The sequence below is a fragment of the Molothrus aeneus genome, chromosome 9 (assembly GCF_037042795.1).
Source record: "Molothrus aeneus isolate 106 chromosome 9, BPBGC_Maene_1.0, whole genome shotgun sequence".
Taxonomy (NCBI): domain Eukaryota; kingdom Metazoa; phylum Chordata; class Aves; order Passeriformes; family Icteridae; genus Molothrus; species Molothrus aeneus.
The window spans coordinates 6,075,123-6,098,709 of NC_089654.1; the positions used below are offsets into that span (position 1 = coordinate 6,075,123).

The 23,587-nt window shown below is 43.3% G+C and overlaps 2 protein-coding genes across 2 annotated transcripts in view; one reads left to right on the top strand and one right to left on the bottom strand.

The window, feature by feature from the left end:
• Positions 1-1,223, top strand: part of CC2D1B (coiled-coil and C2 domain containing 1B) — a 28,460-nt gene extending 27,237 nt beyond the window's left edge. The window contains exon 25 of the mRNA XM_066556101.1: positions 86-1,223. The gene's annotated coding sequence lies outside the window, so the exon portion shown is untranslated. The remainder of the gene's footprint in view (positions 1-85) is intronic.
• The window catches only part of ZFYVE9 (zinc finger FYVE-type containing 9), a 56,329-nt gene continuing 33,898 nt past the window's right edge, over positions 1,157-23,587 (bottom strand). The window contains exons 9-19 of the mRNA XM_066556100.1: positions 23,193-23,315; positions 21,871-22,026; positions 14,935-15,159; positions 12,534-12,616; positions 11,713-11,817; positions 8,772-8,922; positions 7,597-7,677; positions 6,089-6,251; positions 5,155-5,260; positions 4,086-4,262; positions 1,157-3,570 (exon numbers count right to left, since the gene is read on the bottom strand). Coding sequence (XP_066412197.1) covers positions 3,409-3,570; positions 4,086-4,262; positions 5,155-5,260; positions 6,089-6,251; positions 7,597-7,677; positions 8,772-8,922; positions 11,713-11,817; positions 12,534-12,616; positions 14,935-15,159; positions 21,871-22,026; positions 23,193-23,315 — 1,532 coding nt within the window. The 3' untranslated portion in view covers positions 1,157-3,408. The remainder of the gene's footprint in view (positions 3,571-4,085; positions 4,263-5,154; positions 5,261-6,088; positions 6,252-7,596; positions 7,678-8,771; positions 8,923-11,712; positions 11,818-12,533; positions 12,617-14,934; positions 15,160-21,870; positions 22,027-23,192; positions 23,316-23,587) is intronic.

Below are 23,587 nucleotides of genomic sequence, written 5' to 3' on the forward strand. Positions count from 1 at the left end.
CATGCAGTGTCTCCTTGAGCTGTGAGCATCTGTTCTGTACTGCAGCAAGGAATTCTGATGGGTTTGTTTGCGCTGTTTTCCCCAGATCCGTGGGAATGTTGGAAGTCGTGGGCTGAGCGAAGGCAGGAAGATGCTGCTAAGCTGCAAGCACCAAAGATGTTAAATGAATGCACTACTGAACCTAATGTCTATTTTGATAACAGCCATAGTGCTTATTAATAACTCCAAGGCAAAGGGAGGCTCTGGGAACGCGCTGCTGCAGGGCTTGGGACCGGTCTGCCCAAAATAGACAGAATTGCCTTAATGTGGGACTACTGCTGTAGCACCAGGACGAATGTTACATTAACTATGCAGAGTGCTGTGGGAAAGGTTTAGCCCTTTAAAATTTCCCTCAGGCAGTGCCAGAGCTCTTTGGTTAAGTCACAGGTAAGACCTTCACCAGAATTCCTGTTCCCAAGTGTCTGAGCAGCCGGCGTGGTTCAGTGAACAGTCTGCTACTGCTTTGTCTGTCCTCTCCTATCCAGGCCTGTTTGGGTTGGGGTCTAGTTTTGTTTCCTAAGTCAGAGGCGAGCTCTCAGGCAGCAGCTCAGGGGTGCCAGCCCCTCCTCTGTGCACAGCCTTGGCACCAGAGGTTCCAAGGGCTGTCCCTTTCTGCAGGAAAGGCCCCAGGATTCCCCAGCAGGTTGGTGTTTACAGACCTCTGGTTTTGTTCTGGCTCCCAGTTCTGTGTGCTGTGCTTGCTGCACTGCTTGTCCAGCGCAGAAGGGTACTGTGCCTTCATCCTTTATGGTGTTGGGGTTTTAATTTAAAAAAGAAGAAAGTACATTAGACTCTGCTGCTTCCCAAATGTTCCTTATATTTTTACAAAAATGGGCTTTTACAATTCTTCCAGGTGATGGGGAAAATAGTCCCACTTTGTCCTTTAAAAAAACTGGATCGTGATGCATTTTCAGGAATGCTTTTTGATCAGCAGCATCCAAGCAAGGGTACTAAATCTGTTTGTGTTTTTAAATCTCTGTGAGCTAACAGATACCAGGGATCTCCAAGGGGAGGATGTGCCTGTGCCAGGGATGGGCAGGTTGGGAGACAGAACAGAGTCCAGACAGGTCAGGCAGCTCTGCCTCTGTCTTCCTGAGCAGATGAAGACAATACAGTGTTTAGTTTTTAATTTCAATAAATTTAATATACAAAACTACATGTTGAAAATAAAAATATAATATGCAGTTTTTTGCAGTGTTAACTAACTGAATTTTAAAAGTACAATTTTTTTCTAAACAAGTACTCATTTCTTAACAACATGGTAATTAAGGTCATTTCAAAGGCTATGGTTGAAGCAGACATGTCAGTCACCAGTTGATAGTGTTTTGCACAAACAAAATCCAAACCTAAAAGACTTCTGGGGCAAAAGAAGAAAAGATAAACATTTTTCACCTCTTTTACTGCATTATTAAGCGTAACAATGCAACTAAAGTAACTGGAAAGCTGCTGCTGTGGCAAAGCTGGAGTGCAGGCTCTAGGAGGAAGATTGTCACCAAGTTTCTGGAATGCTCTTCCAGCTGTGGAACCGTGCCTACACCGTGTCGTGCCGAGCTGTGTCCCAGAGTGTGCAGAGCCAGGGGGCAGAGGGGAGCAAGTGGCCCCAGTCCAGCTGGGCTGCACCTCGGCAGGAGCAGGGCGTGGGTCACTAAATGAGCTGCATTGTCACCCACCCTGTCCCAAATGCCAGAGGTGAGGCTTCACTTGGATCTGACGCCCTTTAAAGCGTGGTACTGTGCTCCCTCTTGCTGGCCAGCTTTTGCTTGTGGAGTTGGCCCCAGTTCCCTGGCCTGTCTTCTCCTAGGGCTGGGTGGTGCCAGCTGTGATTGGGAACATTGGATTTGTCATACTTTGTTTTTTGAAAAGCAGCAGCCATTTATTCCCAAGTGCACTCTGTGCAGACAATGGGCTGCCTTTCTATAAAACATATCACTCTGTGCAGGTACTTTTCCTTTGCCCAGCCAATGGTGTTGATTTGTTTAAAAACCAGAGCCTCAGTCTCACAGTGGCCTGGCACTTCTCTTTCTCTTTGCAAGGCCACTGGTGTTACTGTGTCACAGCTTCCCCCAGAATGGACGGCAGCAGGGAGTGTCTGACACCACAAATGTTCGCCATAAATTAGCACCTCTCTTCCCAAATTCATTAGTTCCAGACAGGAGGAGAAACCTTCACCCCTCTTCCTGGGAGGGACTCACAAGAGCTGCTTTGCATGACTGGCTAAACAAACCAAACCCCTTCTCCTGCTTACAGCTCTTGCCACTGGTTAGCAGCTTTCCATGGAGACAGTAAGAACATGGAACCACATTTCCTCTGGCTGATGCTCAATTCCAGCTTCTTAATGCCCTGGCAGACACGAGCAGCTGCTCTCCTTACCAAAGCCCTCTCAGGGGAGGCCAAGAGCACTGGGCCGAGTGCACATGTTCAGAACTGACCACAAAGCCTTTTTCAGCAGAACATGCAGGAACAGCCACTCTACACTGGTATCACAGGTAAGCTTGGACATGGGGCTGCAATATGAAGTACAAGCTGGCTCGGGTTACGTGACACTGGCGTTACACTACAGCAAACAGCAGGGAGGGGACACAGCTGCCCTGGGTGGGACTCGCCTCTCAAAGCAGGACCTACTGGGGACAAGGAACAAGATGGAACTGCACTTCAGGGCTGATCTTTCCTCTGCTTCAGACAGATTTGTAAACAAGGTACAGAATAGCAGAGTTGTTGTAGGAGATCACAGAAACCTGCCCAAGTGACAGACTTTTGTGGTAAATAGAGGAGAAAAGGAAACTAGCCTATTACACACAACTGCAGAGAGCTGCCTGTCCTGCTCCTCTGGATGCACAGACAAACAGGGTTATGGCTAGGGAAGCTTTCCCTATCTCTCAAGGGCTTCTCCAAACATATTTCAACCAATAATCTGGTCAAAACAATGTAAACGTTACTTTTAATGTCTATAGAATAACCACAAATGGCATTAGGATGAGGTCAGAATGGAGGTCTTGATTGTTTCTTACATGTCCATCTACAGACAGTACAAGGTTGGAATTTCACTTTTTATTTACGCCCCAGTGATCTTTGCACCCTTTGAGCATTTAGAGTACACGACTGTAAGTCTTTAAACATGAGCATTTTTCTAAACAGTAACAGAAGTGGATTAGCTGCAAGGATAGCATAGCCATGTTGTAGTATAGAAGCTGCCCTGATCCTCTGGTTGTTGACAATGCATAGAAGATTTAGAATTATGGAACAACTGTCCCACCCCCCTCCCCCCCTTCCCCAATAGTGTTAACAAAAGCTTAATTTTCCAGTTTTAAAGTGCAAATGATTCAGATACAACTGCTGCTGGAACAGGTCTGAACAGAAAATGAAGTCCTCTTATGAGATGTTTTCCAGAATATAAAAGATGAGCTCCATTATGACTGGCCCCTCACTCAACTGACAGGCCCCTCCATGAATCACTGGCACTAAGGCACTGTCCAGGTCATTCATGTATTGAGAGGGCAGTGGCTGTCCATTGCTCCCAGCTTGATAACCAACCTAAAAAATACAAAGAGGGGGTTTTTAAGAACAGGACACGAGGCTGTGAGTCAGGGGGCAGGAAGGGAGGAGGAGCTGTGGTATCTCCCAGGGAACTCAGGAACTGGAACTGGATTGAGCAGGCACTAAAGCAGCTTTTCCACTTGTCTTTGTGCTTCTTGGTGTTCCCAGTGGCTGCCTGAGCAAAAGGAAGCTTTTCCTCCTGTTTTGTCAAAGCAGCTCCCTGGGATGAGCAGGACCCTCACACTTGCTGGCAAAAAGGCCAGTTAAGAGTCTGTTCTGAGCACAGAGCAGGTGCTGCTCGTGCCATATGGGGGTCAAGCCTGTGTTAATTCAGGCTGGGCCTTGGATCTCTAACAGATGTCCCAAAACACCAAACAACAGCCAGCACCATCTGATTAGCATCTGATACTGGTACTGCTTCAGAATTCTCGTGGTTTCAGTGGTGTATTCCTGTTCTGGGCAATGAACAAGAGAACAATCTCCCAGTTAAACCCAAACTATTGAAGACTTACTTGATCTGAGTCCAGTGTAACACGCAGACCCAGCTTAGTCATTCCATCTTCTTTCAGCAGTTTCAGATGAGGACACAGAGCCAGACAGAAAGCTTTTGCCACGTTCTCAGTCAGTCTGCTGTGATCAGCTGGGTCACTCAGACCATTGTGTTGCTCATCATTTTCTAGAAAAAACACCTGAAGGGAAGAGTCAACACAAGACAAAACACTTGGCTTTTCTAGAAAATTCAGGTCAGATGTCATTTCAACTTCTACAAATGAAGACTTAAGAAGTAACTGTTCAGGAAAGCCCAGCAAAAACCCCTAAAGACAAGTCACCTTAGGGAGGAAAAAATAAAAACTTCAGAAGAATGATTTAAATTTAAATAGTCCTCTAAAACCTCCTAGATTTGGTCAAAAGCCTTGCTATGGAAATTCACTATGTATCGCACATGGTTTTAATAAAAACCTGCTTTTAAACAGATGTTAAGTTCAGAAAAATTACACTTTTAATACAAGCCTGAAAATCTCTGCTATTTTTGTCACTGAACTTGTTTCTGTTCAGCCCAAGTGACCTGGGAAAAAAGGGCACACGGGGGCTGAGCTGCAGAGTAAGGAGCCTGGTTCCTCCTCAGCAGGCAAAGTGAAACACTTACAGAAATATTTTGACACCAGCATTTGTGTGCTGGTGGAGTCACAGGCAACATCAGCCATGCAAGCAGTTTCTGCGTGATTTATGCCACAACACTTTAACATGCAACATTTTAGAGAAAGTAGCTCGAAATAACATTTCTAAAAAACAATTTATATTAAGATTTGTCTCCATGTAGAAAGGCAGCTTTTCACACAAAGGCAAATGCAAACAACTGTTCCTGTGTGTAAGGCAGCAAGTGTTGTGGTGGTATCTGAACGCTTGCTGAACACCCTGATGTGAGCAGCGCTGGCCGGTGCCGCGCGGGCTGTGGCTGTGACAGGGGGAGGATGTTCCATCCCTCTGGTCCTGCAGGATGCCAGCCTGTGCAGGCAGGAAAGGCACCACAGCCTCGTGGGGAAGCAGAGGCTGCTGCCCTGTGGTGGCTGACAGACCCACCTCTGTCCAGCGGATGACCTTCCCGTTGGCCTTGTACTCGGAGCCGTGGAATATCTTCACACTGGTTATAGATTCCATGGATTTGCCATCAATAGGGCTCACAACGCTGCAAAAGGGAGGGAGGGAGGGAGGAGGGTGAGCTCTGACTCAGCACAAGAACTGAGCTGGACAGAGCCCTGTGCAGAAAGAGAATGACCTTGGAATCAAAAGGCATTCCTGAAAGGGGTCACATGCACAAGGCAGGTGCAGGAGGAGCTTCCTGGAGGTTTCCAACAAAGCTTTGCAGCAGAGCTGAGATCCTGTAGGGTTCTAACAGAGTAACGAGGTGTTTCATATAGGTTGGATTTTTGCTAATTTGTAAACTCAGTGTAGGCCATCAATACCTGAAACACAACTTACACAGCCCAGGACTTGATTGCAGAACCTAAGATTGATCTGGAGAGCCTGAAACTACAGAAATATCCTTCTTTCTAGGTGCTGAGCCCTGAAATATGGAATCCATCACAACAGCACTTTACTGCCATAAATACTTCAGCTGCCAAATCCACCTTCCTTTTGGCTTAACTATCAAGTGTCCAAAGATACTCTTGATGTTCAGCAATTTTGTTTCCAGCTTTACTTAATGCAAACTAAGCACCAACAGTGCAAGGTGACCACAATGTGCAGGGTTCAGCACGGAGAGTTGGAGACAGATTAGTGGTTTCCAATAACTGGATATTGGCAATGCCAAAAAAAATCCATAGCATTGCCAATATTCTAAATTGATGCTCCAAAGCTCTGGTATCTCAATTCCATTTTCATTACAATTAATTGCATCTTATCACTCAAAATAGAGGTGCAGACTTTTAATTCCTATTGATTTGAAAACTCATGTGCCTTACAAGATCAATTAAAATTTTTAACAGGCACCGATGTCAAGTGCTCCTCTACTTACCCCTTGTTAAAGTTTTTATCATCTTCTACCCACTGAATGTGAACGTGTTCCTGAGGGTCTTCAGCATCTACTTTGCCACAGGTGATGGTGAAGTCTTTCATCTCTCTCAAGGCCTGTCTCAAAGAGTCCATGTTCTCAGCAGTTATCTGGACCATCACTCCATCTAGGGAACCAAGAAATCCTCATTAGCCAAGATAAGCCATGCCAACACAGCCTGTACAGAAAAAAACAAACATCCTTCATCTGTTTGCAACAGAGGTTAAATGTTCATGGGCAGCAGTGCTCCATAAACACACTCCTGAACAGTCACCTTCCTAAACTGCAAACCTGCTCAGTGCTGATGGGGGAAAACACAACAGTAAGAGAAGGGCAGCTCCCAGGTGAAGTCAGCTGTAGCAAAGTCCCCGTGAGTTTGCCTCACAACCTGACACATGTTCTAGAGGCCACCCTCAGAAATGCCACACGACACTGCTCCATGGAGCCATCTCCTTTGTTGGCTCTGGAAGCAGCACTCCAGCAGAGACAGTGGCTGAGAAGTCAGTGCTTGCCTGACAGTGGCAAAAGATACAGAATTTGGATTCACAGAATGAAGGTTGAGAAGACCTCCAGGATCATCCATTCCAGCCATTAACCCAGCACCACTTTGGTGAATCTCAGTTATGGCAAAAATACCAGGAGTCAAACACTTCCCCATGTAGAGCCTGAGTCCCCCTGTGCCTCTGTCTTACTCTAACCACTACTCAGACACAGGAAAGGGCACAATGACCTGCAAGCTCTGGTGGCAGGGGCTGCCCAGGGACCCCACCACGGCCACACACTCAGAGCTGTGAGCCAGGAGCTGGAGCAGCACGAGGAGCTCCTGCTCGCCCGTGGAGCTCTGCCAACTGACTGCTCCTGGGGGCACCTGGCATGCCTCAGCACCGAGGGCAGGAGCGCTGCTGCACCACTCCTGCCTGCACTGTCACAGGGACCTGACTGCACAGCTGTGCAGCTCAGCCTGCAGGCACTAACAGCTTCCAGCCAGGGCACCCCAGGGCAGCTCCTTCTGTGATACAAGAAACCAAATCCAAGAGGGGCCAGCTCGGTGCCTTCAACCTGTCCTGTTCTCTCTGCCCACATACAATGCACATTCTTACCCCAGCACACTGCAGAGCTATTTGGAAGCAGAGAAGTTTAGCAGGGCTTCCTCTGCTGGTTGGTGATTACACATTCTGTATTTCTTAGGCTCACAGTTTCCTCATTCAACCCAAACCAGTGAATCCATCACAGGCTCCCAAGCCAACTATTTTGTAGCTTACCCTCATTTTCTTGGGACCCTGTTTGGCAGCATCTGCACAAATTCCTCCTTGTTAAAGGAACTGGGTGGTTTTTGCTTAGAAGTAGGATAAAGCTGAAGCAGCAGCAAGACTCCAAGGCCCAAGGCATATGAGCAGAGAGAGCCCTTTTAGCTGCAGAGCTGAGCTGGGCAAAGAGAGAAGTGTGTTTTAAGCAAGCAGTTTAGTTCTTACCTTCCACTATACTGGATTTGGCAAGGAAGCCTGAAGAGGATTTTAAAGCTCCACTGAACACAAAGAAGCTGGCACCAGTCACTGCAACAACAACAACAACAGGAGAGATTTAGTGAGGCTTTTGTCAAAGCAACACCCAAGAATCAGGTATCAGCTCTATCAGCCAGAGAGGTGATTACCCTGGATCAGGACAAATGCTGCTCGGAATTATGGTGCCTGCATTGCACATCATAAGCTTGGATATGCAAGGGCAAATCACCCAGTTATTTTCTAAACTGGACAACAGTTTTTGTCTAAGTTAATGCTTGTACTTTATCACTCTCCCTCTCCATGTTCTATACACCTCTGAGTTTCAGAATTACTAATTTTGGGCAACCAAGTACACAATTAATTTCCAAATGTTCCCACACAGGTGGCAGATTGTGAGTGAGCTGTTTATGGATCACACTAACACCAACCCACCAGCAAGGCCACAGCTCAAAGCCACTTGGCTTAAAGGAAAATGATCTTCAATGTCTACTAAGCATCATGAAATTCCTGCTGGAAATCCCTCTTCTTGTTCCAGAGGTGAAATTAACAGAAGTCAGACAAGACCATCAGTCCCAAGTGACGTTCCATGCCAGTACATCTGCTGGAGTCACCAGTGGTACTTGCAAACCATCCAAATCAGCCTCTGTCTTGTTCTCATTTGGAGATTGTATAAATGTCTTTGCCAGAAATGTCCCCAAATACACAACATTTAAATTCTCAGCACACAGCTGCTGCAGCCCTTCAGCCTACTGTAACAAAAATATACCCTGGAAATTAGATGGTCTAATTAAGGTGAAAATGAAAAGTTGCTTGAAGATGCATTATTACAATGCTGCTGTGGTTGGTTATTCCTATTGAACCTTCTGTCCTACTGAATCTAGTCTTTCTTTCACATAGTGTAGGTCAAGCCCAGGCAACCACAACCTCACCTGCACATCCCATAATGCCAAAGCCAGCTCTCATTATTAATGGAGAGGTGTTACCCAAGCCAGTTCCAGCACAAAGCTGCCCTGTCAGGGACTCCAGCGGTCAGACTGATTTTCTCTAACAGAAACTGGGTGAAAGCCAGCCAAACCCAGCTGTAGCCAATTGCCAAAGCTGGGCAGGCACCCAGGGGCCTGCAGCCGAGGCAGGGCTCCCCTCACCTTTCCTGGGCTGGTTGTGGATGCTGATGGCCTGGGTCTGGTAGTTGCCGTCGTCGTTCTGCACACACACCAGGTGTGAGTCTGCCTTCTCGTTGAAACACGCTCCCCCTGCCAGCACGTGCTCGTTGGATTTGTTCATGGCTTTCATCATCTGCAAACACAAAGCTTTAGCATTTCCACCCAGCTCACCAAGCACTTCCATAAATAGGTGGTTCTTGGAGCAGTTGAAACAGAAGCTTCTCAAGTTCTCGTATTCCATGTCAGGTTTTAGCACTCAGAACCATAAACTGCTTTTGAGAAGAGGGTTCAGCTCTTTTACTGCCTGGATATTTCAAGTGCCATCTTGTGTGCAATTAACATAAGTGGTAGAAGGGATAGCTGAGCTACAGAAATTGCAAAAGCTGTTTTCTACCTGGTTTTAAAAATACACAGGGAAAAAAAACAGGAGAAAAACCCTGGGAGGAAATACTTGGCTTGTTTACACAACTGCAGTTGTTAATGACATAAATCATAAATGCCCCTCCACAGTTCAGTGCCACGTGGGCTCTCAGACTGGGGCCATTTCATCCTCTTCTGCCACAACCAGACACCAAATCTTCAGTGTCTCTGTGCTTCACCTGCATGAACTGGTGAAACTGGGATTAATGTTCCCAATTTAAGACTTCTAAAAAACATCCAAATTTTCTTTCTCTGCAAAGGAGGTCTCCAGAAAGCATCCAAAAAAGTTTATGACACAGTTGCCCTTCAGTTCTGCTGACTATCATCTAACATACACGGTTAGACGCCTTGACAAAATACCCTTGTGGATTCTATAGTTTCTTTTCTCAACTATTCCTCTTAATGGAGGCTCAGACTGGTGATTTTCGATACAAAAGAAAACTGAGGGAGTCACCCAACTCTGGAATTTGTTTCAAACAGGAAAATGACATGTTTGCTTAAAATAAAAAAGTCAAATTAAATGACACAAATCCCCCCGCAGTGAAAACCCAGAAAAATACTGAATTATTTGACATCTCCTAACAGCATTCACACTCCCACCTCTGCTTCCTGGAGCTCATAAGCATGCAGGCTACACACAACACATTTGTCTCTCTCAGTCCAATGTAAAACCTTAATTACAGTGTCAGGAACATTAACTGATGCTCGCTATTGACAAATGTGCACAGGTGTAATGTTTGGGGAGGAAACTTAATTAAGATTTTGCATCAGACATCAGTGTCTTTCATTATCCAGTTGATCATGCCATGCTCCAGAAACTGGATTTTAGCTCCAGAACAGCCACATTTGTGGAGCCCAGCAGTTGCCTTCAGCACAACAGGAAACAACTGGATGTGGCAACTGTGCTTCCTTAGAAGGCAACTGATTAAGGAATAACAGTCACCTTTGCTGAGGGATTAAACAGACAACTAAGACCCTCTAAGCTTTAGAAAATTTGAATAATTTTGAAAACAAAAATATGTATTTAATAGAAAAACTAAATATTAATGTGGAATTTGTTAATCACAGGTCGAATTTTGCCCATTTAATACACGCATGAGATTTCAAATTAGTTTTTCACTTTTTAAATATTGAAAATACCTGAGTAACAGTCCTTTCTAATTAAATAAAAGTAAAGGTCTTATTATTTAATTCATCTTGAGACTGGCTCAGTTGGTTAGAGGAGGGTGATGGTAACACCAAGGTTATGGGTTTGATCCCTGTATGGGCCATTAACAGTTGGACTTGATGATCCTTGTGGGTCCCTTCCCAAAAACACAGAATATTCTGTGAATCTTAATTCAAAGTAAACTCATGAAAAATTCCCATTAATACATAATTATTCCCATTAATACAACTTTTCAAATGAATCACAAGCTATGAACAATGTTAAATAAGTACCAATTTCTCCATTTAAAAGGTTGAATGCTTGCATCACAGCGGGAAGGGAAGCCGAGCACAAGGCAGAGTTTTGCTACATCCCTGACACAGGAATTCCCTCTCAGTCCTCTCAGCCCATGCCTGGCACAAGTGGAGCTGACACCTTGCAGACACCAGGCACAGCTGACACTGAACTGCATTGTCTGTGCCAGATTGGATTCATTCAAACCTCACTGACCTCTCCCATTCTGGCACAACTGCATCAAAAATTAAAACACCTTTTAACAGACCCTTTATCTTCATCAATTTCATCTTTTTCAAACTTCATAAAAGAACACTTTTTTATTCAATGATTTTTTTTTACTCATTTATTTTACTCATATGCCTCTTGCAGGGAATTTCCCTCTTGAGATAAAGCTGCATCCTGCTCTGATCTTACAAGAACTTTTACAAATACCATTCTGCTCAGGAGGTTTGCTCTCACCCCAGCTCTGACAGGTTTCAAACCACCAAGTTACCCCCCTCTCTTCAGACAGAACACGAAATCAATCCCTTCTCCACTGTTCCCTTTCATTACTGTTCAAATACCTCCTCCCCCAGCTTTCTCTAGTTAGCAGCACTAACTCCTACAGATGCTGACTGATTTTCTCACACCAGAAATCAAGTATAAAATTTCAATGTTGAGGGAACTTTTACATAAAATAATCAGCAATCCAACAAATACTACTAAAAGCTTTGAGTGGGAACACACAACAAATGAGAAAAGCTAATGCATGTTTTCTTCCTAGTTTTCCTCAATTGTAAAGTTTGTCAACTTGCTCAAATCAAACATATGACACTTTATGTAAACAGTTCAAAAATCTGAAGAAAAAGAGTTTAAGAGTTTAATTAATAGTAAATGGAACTGCATTCTTCCTGTGAAGCCAGGCTCATTCACTTCCAAAAGCTGTGTGCCTCACACAGTTGCTATTTGCTTTTGAGGCATTTTTTCTTAGTGGTAGTGAATAAAATAAAAATTCCTCTAGATCCCTGGTACTCCAATCACAAAGAAATTGTACACAAATGTATGTTTTATAAGCATTACCTCATTATATCTGTTGCTAGGTATTTTGATGCTGGTTTTTCTGACTTCCATATCAACCACTAAACCTTGGACCACAGGCAGTGTGTACTGGTAGTTTCTGAAGTCCTGAGAATTAAAACAAGGTTTCAAGTCAGCCATGATGATCATCATTAACACTGTAGGTTTCAGAACTATCCTGGGTGACTACTACTGAGCCCATTCAAATAACTGTAATCAGTGGCTGGAAGGCAGGGAGGGACAGACACACCACAGCATGTGACCCATGTAATTGCAGTACACAAATGAAAAAATATCTCCTATATCAAAATTAATGTTCTCCAACCTTGAATATCATCACTGTATGTGAGAAAATTTGCTCTCCGTGTTCTGTTACATTACTAGATGGAGTTATTAGTTTTTCTAGCAGTGAGATTAAGTCATGCATCAAAGAGAATTTCCTATATTGAAAATATTTGCCAAGTAGGAAGAGATAATAACATCCCTTCAGTCAGAGCACGATGTAATCAGAGACCTGTGACTGCACACTGTGATGACCCAGCACTTCTGAGGAAGCAGTCTGAGCAAACAATGCACTTATTTCAAAATCCAAACATCCTCCAGCAGCCAGGTTTGGGATATTGATTTGGGAACCTTGTTACAATTCACTGTGTTGTTGAAAGGTAACATCCACTCTCAGTAACAGCAGGGAAATTCACCCAAATCCCCACTACTTCCTCTTGCATCTCCTGGACCTTCCAGCTGCTACGTGCACCTGGAGTCCCCATCTCCCCACACAGATCCACCCACACCACTGGAATGCACAGATTCCATCACAGACTTACTGCAAGGAGGTTCATGATTGTGTGTCCAGTCTCTCCAAACAAAGGCTTACGGAATCTGACACTAAAGAGTGGGCATGGATAAACTGGAATAAAACGGAAAAGAACAGGTCAGATGGAAATTTACATACTCCTATTGTGCAAAACCAGACCCAAATATCATGGCCTCACTTGAATGTGGTAAGCAGCAGCTAAAAAAGAGACTGGGAAGACTGGAGTTTAAAAAGCAAAAGGGCAGAAGGGTTCAACATTGTAATGACCTCACATGTGTCATGGCTGCTTGCCCACTGTTCTAGAAACAAGAATAATTATGTGGAAAGCTTGCAGGCTCCACACTGCAGGACTGAACTGAGTGACCTGGGCCCTGATGGCAAAGATGACCTTTCTAAGTGCTTCTTGGAAATGGCTTCTATTTTTGCACACCCATCCTGCTGCTCTCCACTACAGCATCATCAGTCTTTCAGTTCTGTGGCTGACATGTGACATTCAAGTGATAACCCAGATTATTTTATTTCCTGTTTTCATTATTTCGTGAGAGTGTGGCAAACTCCACAGGGGTACATCAAAAACAATTTAAAGGACATTTATGGTATGTCAGTGATGTAAAATATCTGCATTCCTTGGCTGACATCCATACCTGTCAAACATCTGTGATGCAATTCTGAGTGCAGGGCATGAGTCTGGCTGCATTACGTTATGTTGCAGCAGAAGCCATCACAATGCCTGGAACATGACTCATGCTCTGGTACATAATGCCAAGGTTTCCTAAACACATGTTTGAAGGAGGATTCCTAAGCTATCCTCAGGCAAACACTCAGCCTGATTTCCCCAAATGCCACACTCCCAGTTCCCAGTGTGGTCAGAAGGGACTGCAGAACGCTCAGCATCATGTGAATAACATGAGGATTTCCTGATGGGAATCAGCTCCAGCCTCTGCACACTGATTTGATACCTGGAAGCACCACACACAACCAACCCCTGCACGGTGCCCTGAGGCACCAGCAAGGGCTGAATTTCCTGTGTCTGCCACTGGTTTCAAGCTCCTCCATCCCAGATGCACCAAATTCCCTGAGCCTGGGCTGTTGGGCTGATCTATGGATGCTCAGCAGATGCTTTCTGCACACCCAGCAACCCCAGGGCCTCCTGCATCTGATCTGCACTGCCAGCAGCACTGCACAAGTGGCTGGATTCTGACAGCTGCACCAGCAAGGAGGATGGAAGGAAACCCAGCAAACCTGGGCCACAAAAGCAGGGAGAAACTGAGGCAGTGCCCTGCAGTCACAACTGGCACAGCTCAAGGGAAAATGTCTAAATCCAAACCACAGCTGTGGGAATGATGCAAAGCTTGGCTTCCCAGGTACTTTTCTTTGTCACTATCAAAACACTTCTTTCTGTGCTCAGAAACAGATGTCATATCCAAAACATGAGCGTTTTTGTTTGTTTTTCTAAATACTGATGGGAATAAATGCACTACTTTAAAAATGCCTGCAGGTACACACCAAAACCTACACACCTTTAACATTAATGTTTCTTTGGACAAGTTTAACCTTCAGTCCTCATCCTCAGAAGGCAAATTTTGATGACTTTATTTTTCTCCTCCAGCAACACACATATTTTGTGGAAAATTCCCAATGTTCTCAAAACTTTAAAAGTTAAAGTGACAAATCTCTGCACAGTATATTATAAAACTTATTTTCTTAAAATGGTCTGAAAGAGTTCTGGGAAAAAATAGCAACAGACCATTTTCATAGTAATTTAGATTAATGAGACATGCCAATTAAAACTGAAGATGAGTAAGACATACAATTTTTGGCCCATCATGGTGGACAGACTGCCAGTAATGTCTTTGCTCCAGCAATGGTAAATGTCTTTTGAAAATTATTTTAACTTAACTTTATGCCAATTTCATGCTAACTGCTAAGATTTTGTTCAGATGAAGCATTCTCTCCAGCTTATTTATTATTAGTGCCAACAGTATTTTTTCAACAAACTGCCAAGTTTGTTGCCCCTGCACACATATTGCTACTCTCTGGCAAATGAACACAGTTTTAAAAACCTAAAAGCAAATGGCCTTTCATTTCAGCATGGAAAGATCTTAACATCTCAAAGCTCTCCCTTGTGCTATCTATGCCAGCTAATCAGACTTGTTCTGCACATAACTCTCAGGTCACTAAATGGATACAAGCATGCTCAGAACATGATTTGTCTCCCCAAAAACCTCCCTGATGACCCAGCAGAGTTGTAAAAAGGTTGTAGGTCCCATCACCACCTGAGTGCTGCACTGTGGGTCTGACACACAGCTCTTCCTTGCCTGCTTGAGCCTGGGTGGCTCTGACAGGTAACAATCCCTGGCTGGGGAGTGCTCTGGAGCAGAATCCATCCACTCCCTGCACGAGTTACTCACGCCTGTACTCAGCTCCGAGTCTCAGCATCAGCCGGATGGGAAACACTTTGGCCCAGGGAGTCTCCCACTTCTGGATGAGGATGCCAAACAGGTAGGGTGGGGTTGGGAGCACCAGGTCCTGCAGGGACTGATAGGTCGCTGCAACGTACAAGAACCCTCCGTGTTCTTTGCTTCCAAGGAAGCTCTGGCTGAAAAAGGAGTGTCCCAGGTTGCCAACAATGTTACCTATGGGAAAAAGAGAAGTTCATTACTTCACTGGATTGAGAGCTGTATCAAGAATGTCAGGAGTTTTTCAGAAGGGAAAAAAATCCATGTTAAATTCACTTTTCTTCCTGGAGCATTAATGTGTATTAACCACACCTGAAACAATGGGTCAACCACAGCTGCTCTGGGCAACCTGTGCCAGGCTGAGACTGCCCTTTCAGGATACCACAGGAGAGTTCAGGCCAGTACTGCTGCTGAGGTGGTACCTGAAACCTCCCCCTGGCACTACAGACACATCCACACAAAGCCTTTTTTCAGTGCATTACAGATATTAAAGGGACTTCCACTGCAGAAGCTGCTGTCGTTTGAACTAAACTTTTGGATTCAGTTGCAATTTAAGGAGGGATGTGCACCTGGTCAAACAATTAGTGCCCCCTGGTTGTCCTTCCATTTAGGCAAACCACTGGGGTGCTTGCTCAGACACATATCAAAGATCTGGGTCATTTCAAGAATTACACAAAAGACTGTTTATTTCATTAGTACACTTAATGTAAAACGCAACTAAGAGAGACACAGGGGAGAAACATCACTAATTTTTATTCACATTTTTACTCTTTGATGCTTCTGATTTCCAAAAATGTTTATACTCAAATGGCTGAATGAATATGAATGTTGATTAGGTTATTATAGCATCCAACACAGCATTTAACACTGAAGCAAAGAACCATGGTGTGATTCCTTTTACCAAATGACAACAACAGCATGCAAATAATGTACAGAACAGCTGATCACAATTCTCCATAGGAAGATGTGAATATTAATAGTGCTGATTTGCTCTCAAAGAAAAAGACCATTTCAGAGAGCATGGTGTGCATGATCACACCACTCATGAGGAATTGCATGGGACTGAGGTACTCATGCAGACCTCCTGGGCTTCTGGAACAATCCCAGGCTTTCCCACCTGCAGACAGAGACTGCTAAGTAGGAGTTTGAGCTCCTTCAGCACCTCATAACAGAGTGTTTGTAGCTGAACATCCATGTGCAGATGGAGAGGTGCACATCACTCAAGGCAGTGATGTGCACCTCTCCATCTGCACATCCACTGGGCACTACCTAGGGAGATTCTTCCTTTTATATACATGATGCACACACAGACAAATGCCAGGTTTTAAGTAAGTAAAACTGTGAGTCACAGAAGTGATACTTTGACATCCTCAGTAATACAAGTTATAATAATACAGCTATTCCAGCCCTCCCTCTGGAGATGTGGCCATGCTGCTTTGCACCTCTCCAGACCACCTTGGCACAATCATCACTCAATATTGTCCTTTACACTACCTTGAGTCCTCCAGCTTTACATATAGTGACTGGCAGGTCTGTAAGCAAAAGGCTCTTTTTATACTCCAACTAACAAATAAGCTCAAGGGATTACTTATTTTTCAAATTGCAGGGCTCCTTTGTGGATTTTTTTCTGTACTCACAACTGCTGCACAAAGTAAGTTATTAGGTTCCCTGTTAGAAAGTGACAGCTTTGGCAGCCCAGCATCCCATAGCAGGGTGAGGCTCACTCAGAGTTTGCCACTGTCCTGCAAAGCCAACCTGTAATTTTACAGATGCACACAGGCCAAAGCTGACATGATCACCCAGATCAAACTCCAGAACTCTTAGAATGGCTACAACTTCTCAGCTGAGCATACTTGATGAAAAGCAGCTACTGGTCAAACTATCAGGAATAACAGAGCCACATCAAATGTCAGCTGCTGAGAATCCCTGCTCCTGCCCATGTGCAAATGCAGCTCTGTCAGCTGTGCTGGGACACTGCTCAGTGAAATACCAATGCACCAACGTGGGTATCCTGCTAGTGAGTGCAAACCAGTGTATCCACTGGTGCTCATGAGAAAGATTTTCACTTATCTAAAATAGCTGCTGGCACTCGTTTGCTTTTGCAGTTTCCACCTACCCTCACTAATCGCCTCTTCTTCATTTATACTTCCTTTTCCCCTTCCCATCTGCTCTTACCCAAATAGAGCTACAGGCCTGATAATAAAGTTACTTGGTGAGGTTCTCAGCTCCAACAACATGATCACAATAATCCTTTTTACCCTTCAAGTGTATGACGTGTATGAACTGCCAAACTGCACTGAGTTCTGCCCCCTTTTCTGTGGATTTTCTGTGTGAGAGGCCAGGCAAAGTGCAGCTGTACAACCCTGTATGGATCTGAGACGTGTGGCACTGCCCACTGGAATGACAAAGCAAGCAGACATTTCCACTTGAGACTGGTGCCAAGTGCTGCAGCAGAAGGGGATGACTACTTATTTTTTCTGTTTCAGGAGATGGAGCCTCAAGGCTCACACGCCTGGGATGCCTTAATAATAATTTTTCAGCCAACGGAAACATGGAAAAAACCCTCAGAGTTGAATCTGCAACTCAGCTGTTCAGCCCTTTCCTTCCATAAGCCACAGCACCATAAATTACTCCTTGTGACACAAGCAGTTTGCACAGTGCAAGATCCAAGAGGCTGCCACCACTTTAAGAGGACAAATTACTGGGATTAGGTAGCTGTGCTGCAATTCATTATTTATAATAGCTTAAGAGTCTGCATGTGGACAGCATGGGAAGAAGCAAGTATTTTCCTACACACTTCTTTAGTGCCCTTTTCAGTCAGCACCACCAAGTCAAAAAGCCTCTTTGGGCTTGTCCCTCAAACATTTCTGCCATGACCAGGGGCTGTCAGTTTTTCCTGCCCTGTCTCTCTTAAGGTCATTCCAAGCCAAGGCCCCACTGAGAAGTTGCTATTCCCAGCCTGACACTGTCAAACCAAATCCACTGCACCATTACACATTTTAAGCACAGAACTGTTTCAGAGGCTTGTAGAGAAAGTGTAGGCGTCAGAAAAAGCTTCAAAAATAACTATCCTTTGCAAAAGCATGTAATTTAATTTAAAACATATCACAACTTCCTTTCTAATGAGGCAATCTCAGAGTGAGCAGAAAGGTGCCTTTCCATATATTAAGTTCCAGCACCTGACATTATTTAGGAAGTGCTTTAAGTGTGCATGATGCATCTAAAGCAGTTCTGCAGGAGGTCAGTACTTATTCTCTTCTCAATTATACTGGGTTATCCTTGGCTTTAAATCTTAAGCATCCCTACAAAGTTGTCCAGAAAAAAAAAAGATGCTTTTATCCATAGTGTTTTGAATTCTTCACTTAGATATCTTTCCATGATGAACAATGTGCTTTGTATAGCAGTTTGGCAATCCCTTCTGGCCTATAAAAAACAGTCTATAACAGGAAAGGTAGATGAGGAAAAAAAAAAAATTCCTGCATTTGTTTACTGCCCTCAATGAGTAGTGAAGCCAGTTAGGTGCTTTTACCAAAAAACAATGAGATTAAATTCTCAATGTATGCTTCCTATCTTTTGGTTAATTCCAGGTCAAAAAAAGGTAACGGCATCCAGACAATTGCAAGGCATTTATTTGTGGCTTGGGGAATTCCAGCCAGAACAGCCAGGAACTGCCATGTACCAAACTCTGCTGGCATCCTGAAAACCCCAGCACCCCAGTCCTGCAGCAGGAGATGCAAAGCAATATTCACCTGTGAACAATCTTGCCAGATGGATTTTCTTCAAGAGCAAATGAGCACATTTCCTTTGGAGAAGGAACACAAACCCCATCACTCCAAGAGCCACAAAGAGCCACAGAAAAGCCAAGACCATGAATGTACCTTGATGCCCCAACACATCTGTAGCAGATGCCAACACTGAGAAAAACCTCCATATCAGCTCCACATTCAAAGTTCTGGCCATGGTCAGCATCTCTTTATTGAAACACATCAGGAAGCAATTTGGAAAGAACTTGGAAAGAACTTCCTCCTATTGCCAAGGGCCATAATGCTTCACTTACTACCAGTGAGAGCAGCAGCTGCCAGCACCCAGAACTTTCTCAGGCTACTCTGTGGCAGCCTTCCTAACATCACTCACTGACCTCACATGAAGTTTGATTTTGTCTCCACCTTTCCACAGACCAGCTGGCTAACCTGTTCTCTGTTCAGAACATCTACATGGGCTTCTTTACAGATCTACAATTAACTACCACCATACTGAATTAAAACCATACTGGGTAAAAAATGCACAAACTGTGTCTGGGATAGACCCACCCTCACAAGGAATATCCCCAAAAACCAGGGTGACCACAAAGCCATTTCAGACAGTGGCCAGATTTACATTTCCACTACAAAAGTAACAGTAGCTTTTATTGTTTTCCAGCACAGAGCTGATGCACTAGGGCATCTCTGGCAGCACTACATTAACACATCCAACTGCCTCAAAGTACCCATTCAGATGGACAGAAGTCCTCATTTTCCCATTCACTTCCAGGCTTATAGCCAACAGACAAGGATAATCATGGGATTACTGCTACAGCGGTGCAACTACTACAACCACCACCGAAATCATTAGCTTCCAATTTCAAAACAAGAAAAGCAACACAGCAGGGAGCTTGATGAGAGAGGGGCCAGAGAAAAAGTAAAGTGATGAAAAGTGAGCAGCAACAAATATTTGCCTTAACAGACTTTGTTTTTTCTAACTCACATGCATACAGTTTACAGTAAAAAATACCATTTTTTCCTTCAAAATCTCTCTGCTGCCATCCTACCAGAGGCAGCCTGCAAACAGCACCCAGCACAGAGGGCAGGACTCTGCCTCCAGAACAAGTTATCCCTTCAGGAAAGCGGAAACATCTGGGAAGAGGCATGAGTACATACAAATACTTTGTGCTTCTAGGCTTGAGCACAGAATTCAAACTCCTAAATTCATGTGACTCATTAAGAAATCATTTGCTATGGATTGGGCTTTAATCCAACAAACAAAAAGGAATGCTGTGTTTTCCCGCTAAAACAAGACCAAGAAATATAAAATCACTTCAAAGCAATATCAACAACATAAAAAGTAATTCTTGTTTCCATTCCAATAAAAAGTACTTTTTACAGTACATTTATTTTATTACTGTTTTTAAGAAAACTTATACTAAAGGAAATAGATAAAAAACCTCCACAGAATTTACTTCAGTTTCCTGACACAGAATATATTTAAGCCAATATATTATATAATGAACAATGAAATGGTGAGGCAGGCTGTTAAATAGTCTCTAAATTCTACTGGGAATTCTTGTTTGCTCTAAATGTCTAAATCATCTCATTGCCAGGAGAGGTGCAGTACCTCTGAAATGAACAGCTTGGAAAGCACGGCTCCACCTACAAGAGCAGAACTGCTAACCACTTCCAAGGGATTACAGACACCAAACTGAAACCCCTACAGCATCACCTCCTCTCTGCCTGAATAATGTTTAAAGCAGCCAAGTTACAAATATGCTAACAGATCCTTCTGCCTCTCAACGCGTGCCTTGGAAAGGAAAAGAGGATGGATGTTGAAAGAGCATTCCCAAGTGCTTTGGGAATTCATCAAGGTGCACTATCTACAAGACCTGCAGGCATTATACAGTAACTGAAGGTGTCTGTCTGCTCATCCTTCACGTCCGAAACACAACACACAGCAGATCCCACCAAAAGAAAACACACAGTGGAATTCTTCAACAGCAACATTCGGTTTCTGATTAACAACTGTACAATAGCAGGCAGCTCTTTGCACCAGTGGAATTGTAGGATATCAAATTACTACCACTACAGTACTAAAAAAGAATTCCAAATACATTATGTAGGAGTTATAAATTATGTATTTCTGTAGTGTAATTATACAGAACTTCACAGCAATATACACACCAAGCTGGATTTATATCTGCAATATACATATATACACATTTATATACACATGCTTGCCATTTTTCATCTCTATCTCCCTCTGAATAACATCATTATAAGACAAAGAAAATGAACTGAGGTTTAGAACAGTAGTTGTTTGCCATGCACACAAGCTCCATTATGACATGAGATAATAATACATTCTGAACCTGGCAACCTCTCTGGACAAGCTGACCTTTATTGTACAAAGATATTTTAGGAAACAAGTATCTTTCATTATTTTATTAAAGTACTGGGTTCAATCACTCCAAAGGCATTAGGAATGATAAGCAGAACCTCCTGTAAATGTATTTTCAGCATATAACCTTAATGTGATGCAATTTCACCTCTGGAAAACAAGCTTTATCTTCTGATGAGTGGAACCAAATACTTGCCTATTTCCTTATAAGGATTTTTGAATTCTAAGGTCTAACAATAATACCTAGAAGTGGAAGCCTATTTATTTAGTAAATGCAAAATGTGCAATGGTTTACATAAAAATCTTGCAATCAAGAAACAAAAATTCAAAATTCAGGGATAATTTCTGAAATGCTCTATAATTCATTCTGGACACACACATATATATATATTATTTTAAAATATAAATAGGATCTCCATAATGTAGTAACAGACATAGGCAGTATGAGAATCAAACTTGTGAACCACCTGGTCAGGAGATACTGAACATACTATCCACAAGAATTCTCAACATTTTCTTTCTGGCTGGAAGATCTTTGGAGCAGCTCCCTAGGTTAGCAGTATTTTATCTGGTGAGATGACTAGAACACTGGATACTAACAACCAACAACTCATCCCCGTATCAGCTTTGAGCCTTATTCTCTTTTATATGTATTTTTTTTTCAAAAAGAGCCATTTGCTGTGACAAAAATATATCTGACCCTGTATGATTTTTAACATTTTTAACAGAGAGCATTCCTACCTGCTAAGGCATCCCGGTAAAGTTGCACAAAATGGTTAAAGATATCCTTAGGCAAACATTTCTCATCAGGCAAACACTGCAGGAGAATGACGATCTCCGACTGCCCCACCGCGTGCATGCCTTTGGTGGTGAAACACCAGCACTTCCTGTTCACATCTGCACGGATGGAAACATGGATCAGCAGAGCAGAATTGCAAAAAGGATCCCTACATTTCACTGCAGTGAAAAAAACTGGAAGGAGCAGTTTTACAGCACGTATTGTTGTGTTATCTGTCACACAGACAAATTACGTCCTACATCTGTTACCGTGAGGGCAGCACATCCAAAACAAGAGCAGCTCAGTAATTCCCAGTTTACAGCTAAGGGAGAGCCAGAGCATTACAGCTCCCAGTCAGATCTTGGGATTAACACCACAGAGCAGACTTTTAGCAGTTTCTGTATTCAAATGAAAGGACAGGATTTAAATGTGAATGAAGGAGCCTGGGAAGGGGCCAGGCTGTTGGCTGTGTGTACCATGATCCTGACAGCTAAAACAGTTTCCAGCAGTGATATCTTCCTTAATATGGAGAGCTGGATGTCAGGTGTCTCCATGAGACCTCACTGTATTGTTCTGCTTCACAGGGATGTTAGTAATGATATGTGCTCTGAGCTTCATTTCTTGAGAATACTAAGTTATTGAAATTAAACCTGTGTCTATAATATATTACCTTTTTATACATATGTAAAACATTGTACTGCAATCCAAGAGATGCTGAAAGGTTTATAAATCATTTATTAATAGAAAACTGTCCTTCCAATTTCTCATTGTGTTTCTATCCAGCAGAGATCAGCTGAGGAACTGGCATGAGAAGCCATCCTGTGCCTCTCCACTCCTCCCTCAGCACAGGTACACACAGGCACAGAACAGAAAGAGACAGGAGAGGTGCACAGGGGAACGGAATGGAACCTCTGCACTGTTATGGGATCCCATCTGCTTTTTCCAGAATGGGATGACAGGGGAATAAGTGAAGCAATCAAAGGAAAATGGGTGATAAAATACCCTGCCCTACTAAGCCCTACAGGGGACATTGATCTCCAAACCTGAGACTGGAGGCTCCATCAGTCCAGTTTCTATTTTCTTTATAAAATTATCTGTACTGATACCTAAATCACCAGAAAAGGGCCTTTTGACATTTAACTTTATATGGCTCAATACAAAGTTTTCAACCTGTATACTTTTTCTGAGACTATCACACCAAATAAAAATGCTGCTGTTCCTACTAATAACCTAGATAACATTCCCCCTCTCATAGATTAAGACTTATTTAATAATAAACACTTACAATTTACTATTTTTACCATGGACAGCAAATTAGCATTTAAAACAAATACTAGAGGGTCAGGGCCACCATCCTCCAGCTGCTGCATGACAGAGATCTGAGAAGGTCTCTCTTCCACAGCATAGTCTACGAAAGAAACACAATGAAATCCATAAATTACTGGTACAGACTGTACATTATAATCAGATAACTCCAATTCCAATTCTTTTTACTGTTTTGACCTTTTAGACAAAAACTTATTTAAGTATTGCTGGTTTAAGTGATTATTTCCTAGGCTGGTATTTTCAAACTTCAACAGAATTTATGAGATAGCCTCTGTACATCCTTTAGAAAGGTGCAGCTTGTTTCAGAAAAATAACTATTTTTCAGTGTCAACTAGAGGAGAAAATTGAAATCAA